The 24,074-nt window shown below is 42.2% G+C and overlaps 2 protein-coding genes across 2 annotated transcripts; both read left to right on the top strand.

Moving 5' to 3' along the window:
- Positions 1-1,539: 1,539 nt before the first annotated feature.
- LOC148368342 (uncharacterized) lies at positions 1,540-9,164 on the top strand. Its single transcript, XM_088330324.1, has 3 exons — positions 1,540-1,728; positions 2,775-2,867; positions 7,144-9,164. The coding sequence occupies exons 1-3, from the start codon at positions 1,668-1,670 to the stop codon at positions 8,910-8,912; spliced, it is 1,923 nt and encodes a 640-aa protein (XP_088186450.1). The 5' UTR covers positions 1,540-1,667; the 3' UTR covers positions 8,913-9,164.
- Positions 9,165-19,730: 10,566 nt separating this feature from the next.
- Positions 19,731-20,815, top strand: LOC148368343 (uncharacterized). Its single transcript, XM_088330388.1, has one exon. It carries the CDS (start codon positions 19,743-19,745, stop codon positions 20,715-20,717), a length of 975 nt encoding a protein of 324 aa, XP_088186514.1. The 5' UTR covers positions 19,731-19,742; the 3' UTR covers positions 20,718-20,815.
- The last annotated feature ends 3,259 nt before the right edge of the window (positions 20,816-24,074 follow it).

Consider the following 24,074-nt stretch of genomic DNA (forward strand, 5'->3'; position numbering starts at 1 on the left):
CCCTGATCTGGAACCAAAATGAGGGCAATGAAAAACTCAAAACCCTAAACATGAGGAAAATGAAGTGTAGCGACCCTCGTTCATGCACGACACAATGTTTTACAATCTCTGGGTTTATTGCCTGCATCCAGTAAACAAAACAATACACAAGTCAGGGGTGTCTGTTCTCGACTGCAATTATCTTTAACGCTTGCAAAATAACATCAGATACAGCAAGCAGACAACATGCGAGCACATTAAAAATGAAACTTCGAAAATAACAATGAACATAACTTTCCACCGTACCTGCATCCAGTAAACAAAACAATACACAAGTCGGGGGTGTCTGTTCTCGACTGCAATTATCTAAAATATTAAACATACAAAAAAAACGGGTCATCACTCAACAGGCCGCACCTCGTGGCGTGTTTGCATCAAAATATGTTGCATTTTCATTTCAAGCTATATTACTTAACTTCTTATTTAAAGTTTTTTTAATATACATCATTTAGAACAACTTATATATTTTTATATACAAAAATAATTTCGAAAACAGCTCAAATGTTTAGCAAAATATGCATTTTTTTATCCAACTAATATTGGGCACATCTTACCTTTAACGCTTGCAAAATAACATAAACTACGGCAAGCGCTGAAGCCCATAAAGTACCAAACGAAAAAAAACAGTTGCAGACGCCCATGACTTCACAACTGAATGAGGTACCGGAATATTAACAGTAATACAACAAAAACACAGATTTTGTGAGAATTCAAAAAAACATTCAAAACAATCAAATTTCAACTCTGTTACAGAAGCACCCTTGAGAAGGGACCGCACATGCGGTTTCTCCCTTTCAGGGTGACCAGACAGCAAAGGATGTTGCGATCACCAATAATATTGTCCACGAAAAGGATAGGTTATTCATATGCTAAGAAGAAGTGAGTTTTAAGCTTAGATTGAAACATTTCCACTGAGGTCTCAGATCGGATCTCAGGGGGAAGGGCATTCCATAGCACCGGGGCCTGGATGGAGAAAAATGTGGGATTTCTTCTTGGCTCTTGGGATCACCAGGAGACCGGCGCTCTCAGAACAAAGGCTTCGGAAAATAAATCTGAATAAAATGACGACCAACGGTATCGTGTGACTGACATTTAGCATCTATTTTGCAGATGAGCTAAAACAACAACTACAAAAAAATTATTAAAAAAAAAAAGTCCACTCAACTCCAAGTTTCGATAGATAAATTTGTGCCGACTTATCTCGTCTTCTATGTGTTTCTGTCGCTGCGTTCCCGAAAAGACGACAACTGAGTTTTCAAACCTCCGACCAGGAGAAAGGCTATGTACCCCAACTTTTCAACTGGAACCTCCCAGAGGGTCCTTCTTATCCTATTTCCCCAGTTGGGGGTTAAAAAAAACGATTTCCCACATTTTTTAGACGTTTTTCGGTCGTATCTGGTAGGATCTCCCGAAACACCCATTTTCGTGAACGCATCATGCGATCTGTGCCACTTGTACCCACAATCCATTGCGGCGGGGTTTCGAAGGAAAGGTGTCATGGCTGCCGAACAATAGAATCTCCAAAAGTCCTCAAGTCGACTTCAAACGACGTCAATTCGACACAAGTATCACTTTGTGGTCCCTTTTACTGCCGAGTTGGAGCGATTTTTCGTTGAAATTTGGAGAGAATGTGCTCCGGTGGGGTAGGACCGCGACGACAGGACGCTGTTTCCAAGCAGCTCGGGGAAGGTTGGAATTTTTTTTGCTTCTGCTACAATAACAATGCTTTCCAAAATTTTGCAAAAGATAGAATAGTGTTTTTTCATTCAACTACAACTTTTTTCAGCCTTTTACAGTAAACGACTCGTTTTTCACCTCCAGCAAATACTAAAAGTGCAGGAAATCAAATGAAGTTTAGCAGCAACTGGTATGAAGTCGCATCCAAACTTTATATATGTATATATAATTTGTAACCGCGGTGTAGCTGTCCCACTTAAGATCCCCATTCGGGCTGGACTGATGAGGCTTTTAATACAGTTGTTGCAAATGAAATGAGTCCCACACAACACGTGGTTTCCTACCTCTGCTGGCTTTCAACACTACAAGGGGAATTAGCATTTTAGCACAACATGCAACGTCCGGCAAAACTAACAAAAAAAGGCGACATTACTGTGCATGTAGAGAGATTTGTCAGCTGTGGTTTTAATGTTTACAATTAACTTTTTTCGGAGCACCGAAAGATCGTGGCTTACCGTTAGCGGCGCACTGTAGACTGCCAACAACCCCTGCCTTCCAATCACAAAATCAGAAGCCCAAACTTTTACCGCATACCAGCAGGTGGCACTGTTGTAGCAGCCCTTTCACACACAAAGATCGTAGGTCGTGGATAGGGACATCCCAAAATAGCACAAAGTATGCGCTAGGAGCAAGATAGCGATTTTATTTTAATCATCAAAGACGACAACAAGAAAATCCTCTGATGGCCGCTATATTTTTTTCCTTTTGGAGGTACTGGAGAAAAATTTAAAAATGGCTTTGAAAGTGCTTGAAAAGTGCCCGAATTTGTCCATGAAAACCATGTATGAACCCTGTTTCCATGACTTCATGATATTTCATGTGCGGTCCCTTCCCAAGGTTTCTTCATTTTCCGCATCCTGGTCTTTTTTGAGTGTTTCCTTGCCCTCTTGTAGCTTTCAGATCAGGTTGATGTTGCAATGGCTTTCTGCGCATACATTTTGTGAGTTTCTGTGAGTAAAGGGGTCACAAATAAATGCCATTTGACTTGTGTGTTGCAGACATCGGTGAAGACCATCTTCCTACTGCGTGGCAAGAACCAGAGTGTCCAGGAACTGTTTACAAGATACTCCAAATTGTGTTGAACAGAGCAGGTTTGTCGTTTTACTTTCCGCAACGTCCTTATTTTGGAGGGACCGTGTTGGACGTAGCCCCCAAAAATTCGCAGAGAGGAGATATGGCAAAAAGGGAAGGCTCCTTATTGCATTGCTCTAAACAACTCGTGATGGTTGCCCAGCCCCGGGTCAAGACTTCCGCCACGCAATAGGCTATTGTCAGCTCAAAGACCGTTTCGTTCGAGTTCATTTCAGGTTCAACTTTCCTTAACCTTAGTTAATATATACCGTATTTTCCGCACTATAAGGCGCACCTAAAAGCCTTAATTTTTTTCAAAAGCTGACCATGCGCCCTATAACACAGTGCGCCTTATTTATGGATCAACATTAAGTTTTCCAACTAACTTGCAGCCGCCGACTAGATTTTCACCCGAACGCCAAGTAGTACGCGGTGTATGCTGGGATTTATTTACCAGCGTTTCATTGGGTAACCAATGTGTCACTCATTATTTGAATCGATCACTATTGGCTAAAGTTATTCAAAGGTCAAGGGGCGGATCCTTTTTATCATTTACGGGCTGGCATTGGGTTGAACGGCGACACAAAGCCTGCAATTGGCCGAAAAAGATGTGTCAATCATCAGTTGAATCGATCACTATTGGTTAAAGTTATTTGGAGGTCAAGAGGCGGATCCTTTTTATCATTTACAGGCTGCCATTGGTTTGAACGGCGACACAAAGCCTGCAATTGGACGAAAAAACGTGTCAATCTTCAGTTGAGTCGATCACTATTGGGTAAAGTTATTCGGAGGTCAAGAGGCAGATCCTTTTTATCATTTACAGGCTGCCATTGGTTTGAACGGCGACACAAAGCCTGCAATTGGACGAAAAAGATGAATGCGTATAGCACGTGGGTGACGGCCTAGAGAAAGCATTTTTTTTCTATTCTGTATTTGAAAATATTTTACTCTCCTGGATTTACTACACTCACGGATATAAGAGGACATTGGCTGCACATTATTATGAACACAATGACTTCGGTGAGTTACTTCAGGTTTTATATTGTCTCTGTATTTTGTTTCAGACCGAACTCGATGTTTCTGTGATAAGCGGTGCAGATAACTGATGGAATGGAGTGTATATTTTTAAATTCAACTCAATTCCAAGTGTTTACGTCATATGCAAGATAAAGTTGCGAGCGAAAAAGAAAATATATACGAAAGAATGGTTGGCATTTCTTGAATCCCAAGACTTTAACCGAATAATGGAACGATGCATTTGAGGGACATCGTACGGACACTGCATCCGCATGTGTTCTCGACACGTATTTGCGTCTTTGCAAGCTTTGGGAATGTTAAGGGGGTAAGAAGTTGGACTGAACTATCTGACTGTTTTGTCCACGTTCTCATTGTAGCGCCTTATAATCCGGTGCGTCTTATCTATGTCAAAAATAGGACCAAAAACTATTTTTTCGGGGTGTGTCCTATAACCCGGTGCGCCTTATAGTGCGGAAAATACGGTACTTTCCACAACATTCGACATCTCGTCTTTGGCCGTCGACGTCCACCAAACTTTCCTTTGGAAAAAGGTCCGGTCTTCTGTCTCGCTCATTCTTTCAAAATACGTACCTTATTTCTAAATCAGTCACGTGCGCTAGGGCTGTTTTGAAGACGACACATTTGCCTAATGGTGAATATTTTTCATATTCGCGAATCTTTTTATTATCGGCGATCACCGTCTATTTTCTCTCCCCTCGACCGAAGAGTCAAGAAATCGACGTCGACTTTCTCATTTCATTCATCACAAAGACATCGCAGAAGTCGCGGGGACCCGACTGCAGCGTGTAGCTTGCCGGTCCCTTCATCGTTTATTTTCCCTGAAAGCAAAAACCCTCCAATTTTGTTGTCTTTTTGTATCATGACAAGAAAGACTATCCAACTGCAGGTCTGTTTTGATTTTTACATCTATAGTTGCTATTTTGTAACTCTCTATCTCTAAGTACGTCACCCCGAGTCATATTTACACGTCACAATGTTTGTTTTGCATGAAAAAAAAAACTAGCGCAGAAACCCGGTCTGAGAAATGGCAACTACAGTGGAATCTCGGTTCTCGACCATCATCTGGTCCAGAACCCTGTTCGATCACCGTGATCTTTTTCCATTAAAAATAAGATAAAACGTTTTAATCCGTTCCAACACCCCGAATGGTTACCTTGAATGTTTAACGGAAACATAAAGCTAAACCAGGCTCATCGTACATTTGCGCTATTGTAATCTTCCGTACGAAAGATGACGCTAACATAAACGTGTCAAAATTGAAAAAAAGGATAAAGAAAAGAATTAGGGATAGAATTTCTTACCTTTGTGGTGGTCAGCAGAAGGCCCAGGCAAGATCAGACACTCGCACACCTCCTTCATGTTTTGCTATTATTTCTTTCTTAAATGCAATCGTTTTACGCGCTACTTTTCTTTTTTCACCTGTAGCAACTCTGCCGCTTGCACTGACTTTCTTGGGAGGCATAATTAGGAGCTAAAAGACTTCCTACCCCCATATTAAAAGCGAAAGCAACAGGAAGCACGTCCGCACGCGATAACAGTCGGTCAGGGAAAGAGCCATCCACACCTGTACGTCGCTCAGCATGGCACCCCAGCGTACGCCCTCCGATTTTTTGGACCGAACATCGAAGAGAGAATTTTTCAATTTCTGGTTTTACTCCGATTTGTTCGAACCAAGAAGGCGTTTGAAAACCGAGGTTCCGCTGTAATTTTTTTCCCAAAATCGTGCAGCCCTAGGGGCACCTCCCGAAATAGTGAAGAAGCTGTCTGCAAACTTTGTTTCGAGACGGCGCAATTCATGTGAAGCTAACGTAGCCGCTAATGTGCGCTGCGATTTTGTCTTCCATGGGTTCGGAAGGAGAAAGCACCGAGTTCTTATCATCACCGGTCTGGACATCAAACCTCGGACCTATGCCGAGGCTGTGGCCGATAAAAGTATTGCAAAGAATGCCGATCAAGAATCTGCTGAGCAACAGCTCATTGCTCTTATGACTCATAAAGGGATATCCATCGAAGCATGCCATCCATTATCAAGAGGTTAGAACCATCCTAAAGTTACCATAGTGAGGTTTGTCAACAGGAAACTAAAACATGAATGAAGATGCGCAATCGGGGTATTTGTTGACTTAAAGAGCATTTAATACAAATAATCATAATATCCTCTTAAAAAAAACTGGAAAGATATGGCATCAGGGGCGTGGCTTTGCAACGGATTCCAAGTGATTTGATGGGGAGGAAGCAATATTTAAAAATGGGACAGTTGTCGACTGAATACTTGGATATCTGTTGTGGAGTACCACAGGGTTCTATCCTGGGTCCAAAGCTATTTAATTTATATTTTATCGATATTTTTCATGTTTCAAAAGTATAAAGATAAATAATATCTGCCGACGACACTAACATTTTCTATGCCAATGATAATTATATTGATTTGATAACTTGAATGATCATGAAGTCATTAACCTAAAAGTATGGATGGATACATAAATTGAAATAAAACCAAAAGTTATATTCTTTGTTAATCGCAAGGCAAATCAAGATTTAGAAGTAGAAATGGATGGTGCTGCAATGGAAATCAGAGAGTTTTTAGGGTTAATAGACAAGAAATGAAGTTGGAAAACACACATCAGACACATACAAACGAAGGTATCTAAAAGCATCTCAGTTGATGAAGCCAAATTCGTTTTAAACTATCATGCATTGTATTTAAGCTATTGTTCTCTCGTTCTGTCATACTTAACATATTGCGCAGAAGTTTGGGGTAATCATTGCAAAAGTTCACAAAAGTTATCCTCCAAAAACGTGCGATTAGAACCATACGCAGGGTAAGATATCGGGATCATACTCACATTTTATTCCTGCAGTCCAAATGATTAAAATAGGATGAATTAGTCCAATTTTTCACTGCACAACTGCTATTTAAGGTCAACAAAAACACAGTGCCAGAAAACATCCATAAATGATTCATTCGGAAAGAGGGAAATTCTAAATTAAGGGGCTGTCGTGAACTCATCATCCCAAAGGTGAGAACCACCAGGAAAAGTGTGTGTGTGTCTGTGTGCAGAGTCAAACTTTGGAACAATTGACAAGACGATCCAAACAAAGCCTACCACCTAGTGGTGATTTAATTCCCAGAGGCCTAATACTTGCTGATCAGTAGCGCCTAAGCCTTTAGAATTTTTTTTTACGTTTTGGCACTCGGGGACAATGCTTCTGAACGAGTTAAGGGCAATACAAATAAATGTGACTTGTGTCTTGCAGACGTCAGCCCAAAATATCTTCCTACTGCGCGGCAGGAACCAGAGTTGCCTGCCGTTAAAATTGAGGAGGAAGAGGAAGATCTGAAGCCTTATCACGTTAAGCAAGAGACAGAGGATGGGGAGCCTGTTGGCGTTAAAGAGGAGGACGATTTTCCAGTCTTGCGAGTGACCGGGGTCCGTTCAACCGCCGAAGATCAAGGTCAACCTGAAGATCAAGGTCAACCTGAGGACAACGGTCGGCAGGAGCCTCTATGCATCAGCTCCCATAGACACGTGGAAAAGGATGAGGACGACACGTCCCGCTCTGCAAACGCTGAAGGCGGTAACACATGTTCCCAGTGTGGGAAAACGTTTCGAAGCAAGTATTATATGAAGTTGCATATGAAATTCCACGCTGGGGAAAAGCCTTTTTCTTGCTCAGTTTGCGGTCAAAGATTCACTACAAATGGTAGCGTAAAAATACACACCAGAAACCACACTGGCAGAAAGCCTTTTTCCTGCTCAGTTTGCGGTCAAAAATTCTCACAGAATTGGAGCTTAAAAAGACACAAATTAACCCACACTGGCGAGAAGCCTTTTTCCTGCTTAGTTTGTGATAAAAGATTCAGTGATCGTGGAAACTTAACAAAACACATTAGGACCCACACTGGTGAGAAGCCTTTTTCCTGCTCAGTTTGTGGTCAAAGATTCATTCATAGTGGGAAATTAAAAATACACACCAGAACCCACACTGGCGAGAAGCCTTTTTCTTGCTCAGTTTGTAGTAAAAGATTCACCGAAAGTCGGAGCTTAAAAATACACTCCAGAACCCATACTGGCGATAAGCCTTTTTCCTGCTCAGTTTGCGGTCAGAGATTCACTAACAGTGGGTCCTTAAAAATTCACACTAGAACCCACACTGGCGAGAAGCCTTTTTCTTGCTCAGTTTGTGATAAAAGTTTCACCCAAAGTGGAAAATTGAAATTACACCAACTAACCCACACTGGGGAGAAGCCTTTTTCTTGTTCATTTTGCGGTAAAAAATTCACTCAAAATGCACACTTCAAAACACACACATTAACCCACACTGGCGAGAAGCCTTTTTCTTGCTCAATTTGTGATAAAAGTTTCACCCAAAATGGAATATTGAAATCACACAAACTAACCCACACTGGGGAGAAACCTTTTTCCTGTTCAGTTTGCGGTCAAAAATTCACCCAAAATGCACACTTGAAATTACACCAATTAACCCACACTGGCGAGAAGCCTTTTTCCTGCTCAGTTTGTGATAAAAGATTCACTACAAGTGGGAGCTTAAAAAATCACACCAGAACCCACACTGGCGAAAAGCCTTTTTCTTGCTCAGTTTGCGGGAAAAGATTCTCCGAAAATGGGAGCTTAAAAAGTCACACCAGAACCCACTCGGGCGAAAAGCCTTTTTCTTGCTCAGTTTGCGGGAAAAGATTCACCCAAAATGGGAGCTTAAAAAGTCACACCAGAACCCACACAGGCGAAAAGCCTTTTTCTTGCTCAGTTTGCGGGAAAAGATTCACCCAAAATGGACAATTGAAATTACACCAACTAACCCACACTGGCGAGAAGCCTTTTTCCTGCTCAGTTTGTGGTAAAAGATTCACCGATAGTTGGAGCTTAAAAATACACTCCAGAACCCACACTGGCGAAAAGCCTTTTTCCTGCTCAGTTTGTGATAAAAGATTCACTACAAGTGGGAAGTTAAAAATACACCTTAGAACGCACACTGGGGAGAAGCCTTTTTCTTGTTCAGTTTGAGGTCAAGAATTCACCTGAAATGAACACTTGAAATCACATCAACTAACCCACACTGGCAAGAAGCCTTTTTCCTGCTCAGTTTGCGGTAGAATAGAATAGAATAAAATAGAATATACCTTTATCGTCATTGTTACAAATGGGCTAACATATTGTGACAACGAAATTGGGCATGACACTCCAGTTTTACACATAGTGAGGGTATGAGCAAGAAGATAAAGGAACAGAGAAGATAATGTTATAAAACAAGGGGAATAAGGCTATAGTTATTATTTACATGGTATTTACATAAGGATGTCGGCATGTGGGATGTTACATACAGGGTGTTGTGATAACGTTGTATTGTAACGGTTGTGCAATATTGCATTTGGTGCAAAGTCATCATGGTGCAAAAATAGTCCGTATATACATTGGTGCAAGCATAGACATCATAGTGCAGAAAAAGGAAATGGTCAGACATTGTGCAATTTGAGCATTAAAAGTAGTGCAGTCGACATGTGCAAGAACAAGACATGAGTAACATTATATTCGTATGAGGTAGTGTTGGCAAGAGTTTCCAGTTTTTGTGCGGTGTCTGTTGAGCAGTGAACAAACATAGTGCAGACAGCATGTACGTGAGTACCATTTTACATACGTGTGAGTTTTGTTTTTTTTTTTTTTTTTTTTTTTGCAACAGTTTTCAGTTTTTTGTGTTGTGTCTGTTTAGGGTGGTAATGGCTGTGGGGAAGAAACTGTCTCTGAGTCTGTTCGTTTTTGCTTTGTGTGAACTGTAACGCTTACCGGAAGGCAGCAGGTCGAAGAGATGGTGGCCGGGGTGAGAAAAGTCCTTGATGATGTTTTCTGCTCTGCTGAGGTAGCGAGAGCAGGCAATGTCCTCCAGACTGGGCAGAGAGCAGCCGACGATTCTCTGGGCTGTTTTGATGATCCTCTGGAGCTTTTTCCTGTCTGCTGCTGTGCACCCAGCATACCACACCGTGATGCAGTATGTTAGGATGCTCTCCACTGTGGCTTTGTAGAAGGACACCTGCAGCTGCTGTTTTAGGTTGTTTTTCCTGAGCAGTCTCAGGAAGTGCAGTCGCTGCTGGGCCTTCCCTACCACCGCTCTGGTGTTTGCAGACCAGGAGAGGTCGTCGGAGATGTGCACGCCCAGAAATTTGAACGAGTGGACTCTCTCTACGCAGTCTCCTTTTATGATGAGTGGTGCTGGTTTGCTGCCGTTCCTTCTGAAATCCAGAATCAGTTCTTTTGTTTTTGTTGTGTTCAATATGAGGTGGTTTTTCGAGCACCACGTTGAAAGTGACTCAACCTCATCCCTGTATGCCGCCTCGTCCCCTTCAGAGATGAGGCCGATCAAGGTGGTATCGTCAGCAAACTTAATAATAGTGTTTGTGGGGTGGGTCGGTGAGCAGTCGGAGCTGTAGAGGGTGAAAAGCAGGGGGCTCAGTGCACAACCTTGGGGGGAGCCAGTGTTCAGTGTTAGGGTGGGAGAGACGTGGGTGCCGAGTTTCACCGACTGTGGGCGGTTGGAGAGGAAGTCCATTATCCAGTGGCAGATGGAGGGAGAGAGTCCTAGGTGTGCAAGTTTCTCCACCAGGATCTCCGGGATAATGGTGTTGAAGGCTGAGCTGAAGTCCAGGAAGAGCATTCTGGCGTAGCTCCCTCGGTGATCCAGGTGTTTCAGCACGGTGTGAAGTGCTGTGTTTATGGCGTCATCAGTGGAGCGGTTTGCCCTGTAGGCAAACTGGTGGGGGTCCAGTGTGAGTGGCAGGGAGTTTTTGATGTGCCGGGACACTAACCTCTCAAAGCACTTCATGACCACAGGCGTAAGAGCTATAGGCCTGTAGTCGTTGAGGCTTTCCACTGCCGACTTTTTGGGGATGGGAATGATGGTGGAAGTTTTGAGGCAGGGTGGGACGGTCGCCTGTGACAGGGACCGGTTGAAGATGGTGGTGAAGACCCCAGCCAGCGGATTGGAACAGTCCCTGAGTACCCTCCCTGGTACTCCATCCGGACCAGTTGCCTTCCTGGGGTTTATGGTATTCAGCGCACGCCTAACTTCGTGCTCCTGAAATGTGAGGGAGTTGCTGCTGGTTGTTGGTGGGTGTGATGTGGCTGTTTGTGGCCTACCAGCTTCAAAGCGAGCGAAGAACTGATTAAGGTCCTCAGCTAGTGAAGCCTCAGCCTCAACAGTTGCCAGGTTGTGGCCTCTGAAGTTGGTGATGTGTTGGAGGCCCTGCCACATCCTCCTCGGGTCTTTCCCAGCGAAGAGGTGCTCGATCCTCCTTGTGTAGGCTGCTTTTGCTTCCTTGATGCCTCTCTTCAGGTCAGCCCTGGCTACCCCGTAAAGAGCCTTGTCTCCAGACCTGAAGGCGGTGTTGCGGTGTTTGAGGAGGGTGCGCACCTCGCTGGTCATCCAGGGTTTTTGGTTTGGGTAGTTTTTGATTTTTTTATATACTGTGACTTCATCCGTGCAGTAACGGATGTAGGATAAAACAGTGTCAGTGAATTTCTGGAGGTCATGGTGTTCAAAAAAAGAAAGAAAAAGATTCACTACAAGTCGGAGCTTAGAAAGACACACATTAACCCACACTAGCAAGGAGACTTTTTCTTGTTCAATTTGTGGTGAAAGATTCATTGAGAGTGAGAAATTCAAAAGTCACACAAGAACACACACTGACGAGAAGTCTTTTTCTTGTTTAGTTTGCGGTCAGAGATGAACTACAATTGGACACTTAAAGAGACACATTAGATCCCACACTGGCGTAAAGCCTTTCTTCTTTTCAGTTTGTGATAGAAAAATCACCAAAACGTACACTTGAAATTACACAGTAGAACCCACACTGGTGAGAAGCCTTTCGCTTGCTCAATTTGTGGTAAAAGATTCATTGAGAGTGGGAAATTAAAAAAACACTCAAACCCACCCTGGGGAGAAGCCTTTTTCTCGCTCAATTTGTGGTAAAAAAAAATCACCCAAAATCGAAATATGAAGTTACACACTAGAACCCACAATGGCGAGAAGTCTTTGACCTGTTGACATTGTGGTGAAAAACAAAATATCTATATTGTCAAGTCATTTTTATTTATATAGCCCTTAATCACAAGAGTCCCGAAGGGCTTCCCAGGTTATTACACTATATTACACCGACTATTCTTCAGACTATTATTGGACACTAGAAATGACACACAAGACCCGGTGCAAAGACTTTAGCCTGCTTGGATGTGGTCAAACATTTACTGAAAGTGGGAGATTTAAAACATTCATACAGGCCGCCTACAGGAACATAACGGCCACAAAACCATTTGCCCTCCCCTTTTTTCAACCACTGGCTTTGCCGCCACATCAGAAAAGCCACATTCATTCACAGGAAGTGAGCAGACTCTCCAGCTGTATCATAAAGATTTGAGACCCCAAAGTCTTCATATGGATTCAAAAGATTCATGATTTGCATATGCGTCATGTTTCTTGTTAGATTATCTATTTCCTCGTGTGCCCGCATACAATTTTGCCTGTTATCAACAAGTATAATTATCATAACAACAAGATGGCCGACTTAGATCCCCAGGGTTGTGGCCTGTTATCACCAGAGCCCCAAAGCTTGGAGAGCCTGTGGTTCTCTCCGTCCCTGACGTCCAGATGGGAACAATCCCCGTGAAGTCCACCGCCAAAAGAGATGAGAACCTTTATTTCTTCATCTTCCTGGTTGGCCATGTGCTGATTCTCACATACTCCTCCCCTGAGGGACTTTTTTGTTCTAAAAAATACACAAGAATGGTCAAGCGACAACCTGTTTTTGGGGTTTTGGGCAAATATCCCATGTTGGCACGCTATGAAAACAATCCCTGATCATTGAATTGAGTCTCTTATCTTCAATCCGGGTTCATTGATCGGTACTGTTGACCTGTTGCATCATTTCTTCCACCTTCCTCCTTGCTCACACTGAGTGCTTGTGTCAACATTGTGCTTCATTCTTTTGTTTGATATAAATTGTTTTGTCATGTGAATAAAACGTAGTTTGTTGAAATCAAACTTTGTGCATTACTTGTGGGTCGATGTTATTGTTTCTTCTGGATCAATCAATCACTATCCATATCAAATAACTCCAAAATCGATCAATTAAAGTTGAAAATACATTGTGTTTAAAGTTGGACCCTTCATGACAAACGCTAGACGTGGGCTATTTCAAATGAATTCGTGTCGGAAACCGAGAGCACCGCCTGCTGACTGAATTGGTAAGATTATGAACCAAATAAATATAATTGAAAGCCATATGGCATCGGGTTGTTATTATGGCCATAAAAGATTCAGAAATCACGTTATGAGTGATGAATTTTGCCAGAATCGAAAGTTAACTCTGTTAAATCAAGATAAAACAGAAAATGGACTTGGATTTTCCTGGACCAAGATGAAGTTGAGACTGGAACTGGAAATCACCTTGACCACATGGTAAGAAAACATGAAACCGAAATATGAAATGTTATGAACTGAGCAGGTGGAACAGAGTTGAAATTTGATTGTTTGGAATGGTTTTATTTAATTCTCTCCAAATCTGTGTTTTTGTTGTATTACTTTTAATATTCCGGTACCTCATTCAATTGTTAAGTCATGGGCGTCTGCGACTGTCTTTTTCGTTTGGCACTTTATGGGCTTCAGCGCTTGCCGTAGCTTCAGCTAATTTGCATCGCGCTGAAGGTAAAATGTGCCCAATGTCAGTTGGATAAAAAATGCATTTTTTTCCTAGACATAGGAGCTGCTTGTGCAAATTATTTTTGTATATAAATATAAATAAGTTATGCTAAATGATGACGTATATCAAAAAACATTAAATAAGAAGTAAAGCAATACAGCTTGAAACGACGATGCAACGTGTCTTGATGCAAACACGCCACGAGGTGCGGCCTGTTGAGTGATGACCCGTTTTTTTTGTATGTTTAATATTTTAGATAATTGCGGTCGTGAACAGATGCCCTGACTTTTGTATTGTTTTGTTTACTGAATGCAGGTACGTGGGAAAGTTATGTTCATTGTTATTATGGAAGTTTCATTATTAATGTGCTTGCATGTTGTCTGTTGGCCGTAAGTCAGCCAATTTGTATCGAGCTGAAGATAATTGCAGTCGTGAACAGATGCCCCTGATTTTTGTATTGTTTTGTTTACTGAATGCAGGCAATAAACCGAGTGACTGTGAAACCTTGTGTCGTGCATGAAAGAGGGTCGCTCCATCAGTCACCCCTCTTGAGGGATATGACCAAGGTAGATAGTTGGATAGATTATCATCAGGGTTGGGAGGGTTACTTTCAAAATGTATTCCGATACAGTCACTAATTACCTGTTCTAAAAGGTAGTCAGTAACGTAATCCGCGTACCCTAATATTACAGTAATGTAACTTTTGGATGACTCCAATACCAAATATGCTAATAAAAGACAAAAGAAACTAAATATGAATAAAATTACAATTTTTTGTAATGCAAATCAACAGCAGGGTTGTGCAGGGTTACTTGAACTGGATTACTTTCAATGACTTTTGGATGAATCCAATACTAAATATGCCCATAAAAGACAAAAGAAACTAAATATAAATCAAATGACTCCATTTTGTGCAGGCGTGGTGAGGAACAGAATACATGGAATGGCAAAAAATGATGTTGGCAAGCTGTTTGGATTTATTTTCACTTTGTTTCTGTCACATTTGATGTTCGTTTTGCCGGAGATCCAAGAGATCAAAGCCAGGAGATAAAGCTTACCACGTGTTATTTTATTCATATACAGTTTTTTTGTCTTTTATTAGCATATTTAGTATTGGAGTCATCCAAAAGTAATTGAAAGTAATCCAGTTCAAGTAATTCTACCCAACCCTGTTGACAGGTATGAAATATCTTTATATAGTAGCAGAAAAGGGTAAGAGAAGTATCGGTATATCACCGCTAGATGGCAGAGACTCACGGTTCAGAGAAGGGTGCTTGGGCCAAGTCTCGCGGGACCTCACGTGATTTAGTGAGACTTGCTCAATCGATGAACCTTAATGCCAACAATCCAACGGTATCGCGTGACTGACATTTAGCATCTATTTTGCAGATGAGCTAAAACAACGACAAAAATTTATTTAAAAAAAAGGCCACTTAACTCCAAGCTTCGATAGATCATTTTAGTCCTCTATGTGTTTCTGTTACTGCGTTCCCGAAGAGACAACTGAGTTTTCCAACCTCCGACCAAGAGAAAGGCAATGTACCCCAAATTTGCAACTCGGACCTCCCACCCCGAGTGTCCTTCTAATCATATTTCCCCAGTTGAGGGTTAAAAAAACCCGATTTCCCACATTTTTGAGACGTTTTTCGGTCGTATCTGGTAGGATCTCCCGAAACACCCATTTTAGTGAACGCATCATGCGATCTGTGCCACTTGTACCCACAATCCATTGTAGCAGGGTTTCGAATGAGAAGGTGTCATGGCTGCCAAACAATAGAATCTCCAGAAAGTCCTCAAGTCGACTTCAAACGACGTCAACTCGACACAAGTATCACTTTGTGGTCCTTTTTTACTGCCGAGTTGGAACGTTTTTTCGTTGAAATTCGGAGAGAATGTGCTCCAGTGGGGTAGGACCGCGACGAGAGGACGCTGTTTCCAAGCAGCTCGGGGAAGGTTGGACATTTTTTTTTGCTTCTGCTACAATAACAATTCTTTCCAAAATGTTGCAAACGATAGAATAGTGTTTTTTTCATTCAACTACAACTTTTTTCAGCCTTTTACAGTAAACTACTCGGAAATAAAATGAAGTTTAGCAACATCTGGTATGAAGTCGCATCCAAACTATATATATGTGTAACCGCGGTGTACGTGTCCCACCCAAGATCCCCATTCGGGCTGGACTGGATGATGAGGTTTTTATTATTACAGTTTCTGCAAATGGATGAGTCACAACATTAGCTTTTTCTGCTGGGTCTGATTTCTTTGATCTCTACAAGGGGAATTAGTATTTAGTAAAACAGAAACAAAACGAAAATAAAACTAAACAGCTTGACAATATCACATTACTATGCATGGTGAGACATTTGTCAGCTGGGGTTATAATGTTTAGAATTAACTTATTTTGTGGTGCACCAGAAGATATGTTTTACCTTTGTAGTTCTTTGGTAAGACTAACAACAAACCCCGCCTCCTGATCACTTGTTAGAAGCCAAACCCCACCCCATACCAGCAGATGGCACTGTTGGACTCAGCATTGCAGGACATTTACCAAAAACTATACACATATTTCAGCAGGAATTTCAATAAAACAAAAGTTATTATTACACCCGTTACACTAACATAAATGGCGACAGAAACAAAACTAAAATAAACCCAAACAACTTCACAAGATCGATTACATTCTTGTGTATGCTGCAGGATTTGTGAGTTTTGGTTTTAATGTTGTTAATAAACTTTGGGTTTTTTGCGGAGCACCAAAATGTCGTGGTTTACCGCTAGCAGCACGCAGGAGATTGCTAACTGCATTCCAGTCATCTCATCTCATCAGCCGTACCGCTTCTCCTCATTAGGGTCGCGGGGGGGCTGGAGCCCATCTCAGCCATCTCCGGGCAGTGGGCAGGGGACACCCTGAACTGGTTGCCAGCCAATTGCAGGGCACACAGGGACAGACAATGCATTTGCTCATTCACACCTGGGGACAATTTGGACCGGCCAATTCACCTGAAATGCATGTTTTTTGGAACGTGGGAGGAAACCGGAGTGCCCGGGGAGAACATACAAACTCAGCACAGGAAGTCTGGAGCTGGATTTGAACCCACGACAGGTTCCCATGACATGAACTGTGCCGCACAAGCTCTAACCACTGCTCCGCCGTGCTGCCTATTCCAGTCATAAGATAATGTTTTGATAACGTAGGTTTTTTTTTTAATTATAATATATTTTTTTCAATGTTTTCAAGCTAATTTTCCTTAACGTTGATGGCAACAAGTTATCCAAATGAAAATCTGTTTTAAAATGAGGAGGTTGTGATTTATTTTCAGTGTACATCCATTGCTCGAAGTTGCCCCGACCAAAATGGCCGCCACGTAGGCACACGAGTTCGCGGGCTTCTACAGCACTCTGTTGTATCTGTGTCCCACAATTCATTGCAGTGGCGTTTCGAAGGTGAAAGTGTCATGGCTGCCGCACCACCAGCGAAAAAGAGAATGTCGAGAAAACCACCAAAAGTCCTGTAGTCGACTTCAGACGACGTAAACTCGACAGAATTATCACTTTGCAGTCTTTTTTGAAGGTTTGTCCTTTGTACTTCTGAGTTGGAGCGACACCTCGTTGCGTTTTTTTTTTGTTCAAAAGCAAAGAAAATGTGCTCCAGTGGGGAAGGACCTCTTGTAGAGAAGCTTTGGGGAGCCAAAGAGGAGACCGAGCGAGAATGTCGACGACTGGACACTGTTTTCAAGCAGCTCGGGGCAGGTCAGTCTTTTTCGCTTCTGCTACATCCTTGACATCAGGGTCACTATGCCGAGAAATGCGCCCCTGCCGGGTGCCGAGATTTGCATCCCGTAGCGACTACAACCACTTTGACCTTCATCAAAAAAATATTTTCATGTTTCCTCTGCCCGTTGCCCGATGATTGCTGGGATGGGCTCCAGCACCCCCGCGACTCTACTGAGGATAAGTGGTGCAGCTGATGAGATGAGATGATATATAACATATGTATCATGTGTATCCAAACAACACTCTCTGCTAGCGAATCATTCTCTGAACCGATGACATGGCACAAGCGTTTCGCGGGGCTTCAAATGACTCCGCTTATGTCATCAACACACACATTGGCTCGCGCTACACGAAGCACTTCTCTAAAATATTTTGCACACGCTTCAGGGATTCAAACTGCACATTTCTACTTGACATCTAACGTTCGGCTGTTGAGTAGTAAAAGACCCGGGCGTCTCTCTCGCTGATTCTTATCAAAGACGTATATTTTTACACTTAATAAATGATGAAAGTTATTGTAGTGATGATTTTGCTTTATTCCTGTATGTGTGGATCTTACACAGCCATTTGTTTAATTCTAGACTTAAAAGGTGGGTGAGTTTTTCTTAAAAGTTAAATACTTTCTCTATTAAGGATGTTTGAGCAATGTTAAACCGAGTTCAAAGAGCCCTCATGCTGTTTTCCATTGCGCCTATCTGCTGGAATGTTACTTTTATTAGGCCTGTTCAGAGTGGAACAAACGCCCAAAAATATGAAAAAAAAATGAGTTCATTTGAGCGTGTCTAATAAATAAATGCAAAACATGTGTTACTGTGCTGCCAATAAGTAAGGATAAGGAAAGCTGAACCTGAAATGAACTTGAAGCAAACAGTCTTGGGGCGGCAGTAGCTCAGGAGGTAGAGCGCCCGTCTTGGGATCAAGTGATCCCGGTTCGAATCCCGACTCGTCCGTGTTACATGTCGAAGTGTCCTTGGGTAAGACACTGAACCCCTAAGACCCCCAATAAGCAGGTTAGCGCCTTACATGGCTGCAAGGCCGCTATTGGGAAATGTGGAGCACATTGTAAAGCGCTTTGGGAAGTCATTGACTTGAAAAGCGCTATATAAATGCAGATCATTTCATTTCAGTCTTGGAGCTGACAAGAGCCTATTGTTTGTAGACATCTGGCGGAAGTCATGGGATGATGATGTTGCAGGAAATCACCGGATGAGCCTGGGTAGGCGACCATCACGAGTTATCACGAGTTGTTTTGAGCAATGCAATAAAGAGTGTTCCCTTTTTGCCATATCTCCTCTCTGCATATTCTTCGGGACGACACCCAACGACATTTCCTCCAAAAATGGGAGAACTTAAAATGGCACAAGAGCAGGTGTCGAGCGTGTCCGCCGGCCGGAAGCGAGAAAAGTTAATTTGGAGTGTGCAATTTCTAGGTGGGAGGCGGACTTCATTATGATTGGTTGAACATAGGCCAATCCATCCCTTGGGGAGTTTAGTCACTTCCTGTAAGTTGAGTCATCTGGCGGCGTTTCTCCTACATATAAAATGTAACCATCCATAAAAACAAGGGCAATTTGCTTAAAAAATCAAATTTGATTGCAAAAACACTACACTTATGCATGACTTTGCAAAAATTCTCAGCCCCTGATGTCTCGGGTGCTGGATCACATAATCACATGTGATTGCAGGGTCCTACAAAACGTCATCCTAACGAATGCCTTTAGTCGTTTCTTTTTTTAGAAAGACTAAAGATTTGAAGCATTAACATTTAACGCTGGCGCCTACACTCTGCCTTACAGAGTAATACGGCGGATACAGGAACAAAACGCGGTATTAAGTGTTGACCAAGGAATCTGCTCATAGCCACTCCTACCATCTAGTGTTGATTTAATTCTCAGAGGCCTAATACTTATTGATCAGCAGCGCCGAAGCCTTTAGCATTTTTTTTTACATTTTGGCACTCGGGGACAATACTTCTGAAAACATTACGTTACGGCACTGAACGAGTTCAGGGTAATACAGTACAAATAAATGTGACTTGTGTCTTGCAGACGTCAGCCAAGAATGTCTTCCTACTGCTCGGCAGGAACCAGAGGTATTGGCTGTTAAAATTGAGGAGGAGGAGGAAGATCTGAAGCCTTATCACGTCAAGCAAGAGACAGAGGATGAGGAGCCTGTTTGCGTTAAAGAGGAGGACGATTTTCCAGTCTTGCTAGTGACCGTCGAAGATCAATGTCAACCCGAAGATAACGGGTGGCAGGAGCCTCTAAGCATCAGCCCCTGTCAACAAGTGGAAACTGACACGTCCCACTCGGCCAACACTGAAAGCGACTCGCAGTCGGAAGGTGGTAACACATCTTCTTAGTGCAAGTCTTATATGAAGTCGCATATGAAATTCCACGCTGGTGAGAAGTCTTTTGCCTGCTCAGTTTGCGATAAAAAATTCACTAAAAGTGGAAACTTAAATAGACACATTAGATCCCACACTGGCGAGAAGCCTTTCGTCTGCTCTATTTGTGGAAAACAATTCTCACAGAATTGGGCCTTAAAATCACACCAAAAAACACACACTGGCGAGAAACCTTTTGCTTGCTCAGTTTGCGGTAAAAAATTCGCCCGAAATGAACACTTGAAATTACACCAACTCACCCACACTGGGGAGAAGCCTTTTGCCTGCTCATTTTGCGATAAAAGATTCAGCCAGAGTGGAGATTTGAATGTACACACTAGAACCCACACTGGGGAGAGGCCTTTCGCGTGCTCAATTTGTGGTCAAACATTCACCCTAAATGGACACTTGAAATCACACCAACGAACCCACACTGGCGAGAAGCTTTTTTCTTGCTCAGTTTGCGGTAAAAGATTCACCCAGCGTGGGAGCTTAAAAAAACACACACGAACCCACACTGGGGAGAAGCCTTTCTCCTGCTCAGTTTGTGGTTCAAGATTTACTTTGCGTTGGGTCTTAAAACAACACACACTAACCCACACTGGCGAAAAGCCTTTTGCCTGCTCCGTTTGTGATAAAAGATTCATTGACAGTGGGAGCTTAAAGAAACACTCTAGAACCCACACTGGCGAGAAGCCGTTTTCTTGTTCACTTTGCTGTCAACGATTCACCACAAGTGGGAGCTTAAAACAACACACACTAACCCACACTGGGGAAAAGCCATTTTCTTGCTCAGTCTGTGGTAAAAAAATCATTAAAAGTGGAGGCTTAAAGAGACACATTAGAACCCACACTGGTGAGAAGCCTTTCTCCTGCTCAGTTTGTGGTCAAAGATTCACTAAAAGTGAAACCTTAAAGAGACACATTAGAACCCACTCTGGTGAGAAACCTTGGACCTGTTGACTTTGTGGTGAAAAATAAATCCATATCGGCACTAAAAATTACACACAAGAACCCACACTGGCAAGAAGCCTTTTTCCTGCTCAGCTTGCGGTCAGTTTTACCGTAAACAAACACATTAGAACCCATACCGGTGACAAACCTTGCTTCTGCACAATTTGTGGAAAACGATTCTCATATAAATGAAATGAAATGAAATGATCTGCATTTATATAGCGCTTTTCAAGTCAATGACTTCCCAAAGCGCTTTACAATGTGCTCCACATTTCCCAATAGCGGCCTTGCAGCCATGTAAGGCGCTAACCTGCTTATTGGGGGTCTTAGGGGTTCAGTGTCTTACCCAAGGACACTTCGACATGTAACACGGACGAGTCGGGATTCGAACCGGGATCACTTGATCCCAAGACGAGCGCTCTACCTCCTGAGCCACTGCCGCCCCCAAAATGTCGATTGCACCTAACCCGTTTTAGCGGGCCGATGCAGCCGCAGCCAACAGAGGGCGCCGTCGACCACTTTTTAAGTCTTAGGAATGACTCGGCCGGGGCGCGAACCCCCGACCTCCCAGTCTCAAAGCGGGCACCTTACCATCTAGGCTACTGAGCTGGTAAATATATAATTGGTCCTTAAAACCACACCAAGAAACCCACCTGTGTGAGAAGCCTTTTTCCTGCTCAGTTTGCGGTCAAAGATTCACTACGAGTGGGAGCTTAAAAATACACACACAAATTCATACTGGGGAGAAGCTTTTCGTTACCTCAATATATGGTCAAAGATTAATTGACAGCAGGGACTTAAAAAAACACACTAGAAGCCTTTTGCCTGCTCAATTTGTGGTCAAACATTCACAAAGAGTTGTAACTTCAAAACACTTAATTGACCATGTATCATACAGGCCGTCTATAGGAACGCAACTGCCACAAAACCATTTCTCCTCACCTTTTTCTAACCACTGACTTTGCCAACACATCAAAAAAACGACATTAATTCACAGGAAGTGAAAAGACTCTCCTGCTGTATAATAAAAATTTTAAACAGTCCTTTGAGACATTTTTGTGATTAAGGGCTTTACAAATAAATGTGACTTGACTTGAAACCCTAAAGCAGGGGTCGGGAACCTTTTTGACTCAAAGAGCCATAAAAGCAAAAAATATTAATTTTATTTTGGGAAAGAGCCACACCATATATTATGAGACAAATTTACAAAATTGCTAAACCCGCGCCCCAGACATAAGCTTAGTCTTCAGCACATTTATTTTTAATGATTTGATAAAAATTATGAAAAGAGAATAATGCCAGAGCCCCTGTCCCAAAATCAACAAACACACCACTTTAAACTGGTCTCTTTCTTGCAACGACTCAAGATCGGTTCAACTCATTTGGACCTTTTTTTTCCATCCATATTGGTTTCAAAACCAGATGCAAGCATTTATTTTGTAAAAACGTCACAACATTCTGCAAAAAGGGAGCCTGATGAGCTCACTTTTGGCGCAGACGGCGTAGGGCGGGAGATGGGAGTGCTTGCACTTTTTGCATAGCTCCACCCATCCCTCCCACTTACCCAATCAAAAAACTTTTAAGTTCTCTTCCGGTGTTTTGGCGTATTTACAGTTCTGTGGATTCATCATAAGGTATCTGAACACTGAACACAGATTACATAGTGAACTTTTATATAAAGGATTCTTTAGCGTTGTGCAGCTAAAACGAGTTTTTTCCCCCATTTTTTTTTGTTTGACACCTTGACTATAAATTGTAGTGAAAAACGTGCCATGTATATACTGCGAAGTAATCGATGACCAGCAACCTTTGGTTTGGCTTTGCGTGTAACTCAATAGGATAGGACAATCAAGTTTTGGACAAGATGGAGAAATTTTGCATGCAATCAAATCTGTCTCTGAGCCACAGATACTCGTAGAAAGAGCCATATATGGCTCGCGAGCTTTAGGTTCCCGACCCCTGCCCTAAAGTATTCATATGGAGTAAAAATATTAATGATTTGTGTATGTCTCATGTTTCTTGATAGATGATCTATTTTATCATCTATCTGCATAAAATTTTGCCTGTTATCAACAATTACAATTATGAAACAATAAGATCGCCGACATAGGTCCGTAGGGTTGGGGCCTGTTCTCACCAGAGCCACAAAGCTTGGAGAGCCTGTGGTTCTCTCCGTCCCTGTCGTCCGGATGAGAACCATCCCCGTGAAGTCCACCATCAAAAGAGATGGGAAACTTTATTTCCTCATCCTCCTGGTTGTCCATTTTCTGCTTCTCACACTCCTCCCCTGAGAAACGTTTTGTTCTCAAAAGTACACAAAAGGGGTTAGTGCAACAACCTCATCCAATGTTGGCGCGCTATGAGAACAATCCCTGATCATTGAAATGAGTTAATTATCTTCAAACCGAGGTCATTGGTCATTACTGTTAACCTGTTGCATCATTTCTTCCACCTTTCAGCTTGCTAACAGTGAGTGCTTGTGTCAACAATGTGCTTTATTCTTTCGTTTGATTCAATTTTCTTTGTCGTGAATAAAACGTAGTTTAATGAAATCAAATTGCGTGCATTATTTGTTGGTCGATGTTATTTCTTTCTGTACTGATCAATCATTATCCATTTCAACGAACTACAAAATGGATCAATTAAAGGTGAAAACAAATTGTGTTTTAAGTTGCATCCTTCATGATATACGCTAGACACAGGCTATTTCAAATGAATTCGTGTTGGAAACCGAGAGCACCGCCTGCCTACCGAATTGGTAACCACCAAATTAGATTCCGGACCAAACAAATATAATTTTGAGCCATTTGGAAATGTGTTGTTATTTTGGCCATAAAAGAGTCAAATCATGTTATGAGTGATGACTTTTGCCACTTTTTTTGTGTTAAATCAAGACAAAACAGAAAAGGGACTTCCTGGACCAAAATGAAGTTGAGACTGGAAATCACCTTGACCACATTGTAAGACAACATTAAACTGAAATATGAAGAATATACAGAAAGTGACCCATCAGTAGCACAATTCGTTCCCCTTTAACAATCAATCCGATGCTTCAACTCTTGGCATTAGAAATATCAAGATTTCCTAACCTACTCATCCCTGAAACGCTAAATCTGACGTAGCTCACCAAGGACATGGTCTTGCAGCGATGAAATTCCACGATAGTACGTAACATCCTAAAAAGGTTTACTCCAAAACACACCATAATACCCATAATTAAAAAAAATCATTCGAAAAGTATCTCTGCCTTGTTACTAGCTGTGTGTTTAGAACCCTAATTCCCGTTTAGGACTAAACAGACTTCTAACACTATTTTTTAGAGGCTGTTAACCTCTGAACTTTTGATGGACAACTTTTCGGCCAATC

Source organism: Urocampus carinirostris, chromosome 3 (genome assembly GCF_059441175.1).
Source record: "Urocampus carinirostris isolate Australia breed hairy pipefish chromosome 3, RoL_Ucar_1.0, whole genome shotgun sequence".
Lineage (NCBI taxonomy): Eukaryota > Metazoa > Chordata > Actinopteri > Syngnathiformes > Syngnathidae > Urocampus > Urocampus carinirostris.

What these genes read in the sequence shown, in the direction of transcription:
- LOC148368343 (XM_088330388.1), top strand. Translation starts at nt 19,743, where the DNA reads ATGAAGTCGCATATGAAATTCCACGCTGGTGAGAAGTCTTTTGCCTGC.
- LOC148368342 (XM_088330324.1), top strand. Translation starts at nt 1,668, where the DNA reads ATGTGCTCCGGTGGGGTAGGACCGCGACGACAGGACGCTGTTTCCAAG. An exon ending in TTCCAAGCAGCTCGGGGAAG is followed by an intron (nt 1,729 to 2,774) that starts GTTGGAATTTTT and finishes TGTGTGTTGCAG; the next exon opens with ACATCGGTGAAGACCATCTT. An exon ending in AATTGTGTTGAACAGAGCAG is followed by an intron (nt 2,868 to 7,143) that starts GTTTGTCGTTTT and finishes TGTGTCTTGCAG; the next exon opens with ACGTCAGCCCAAAATATCTT.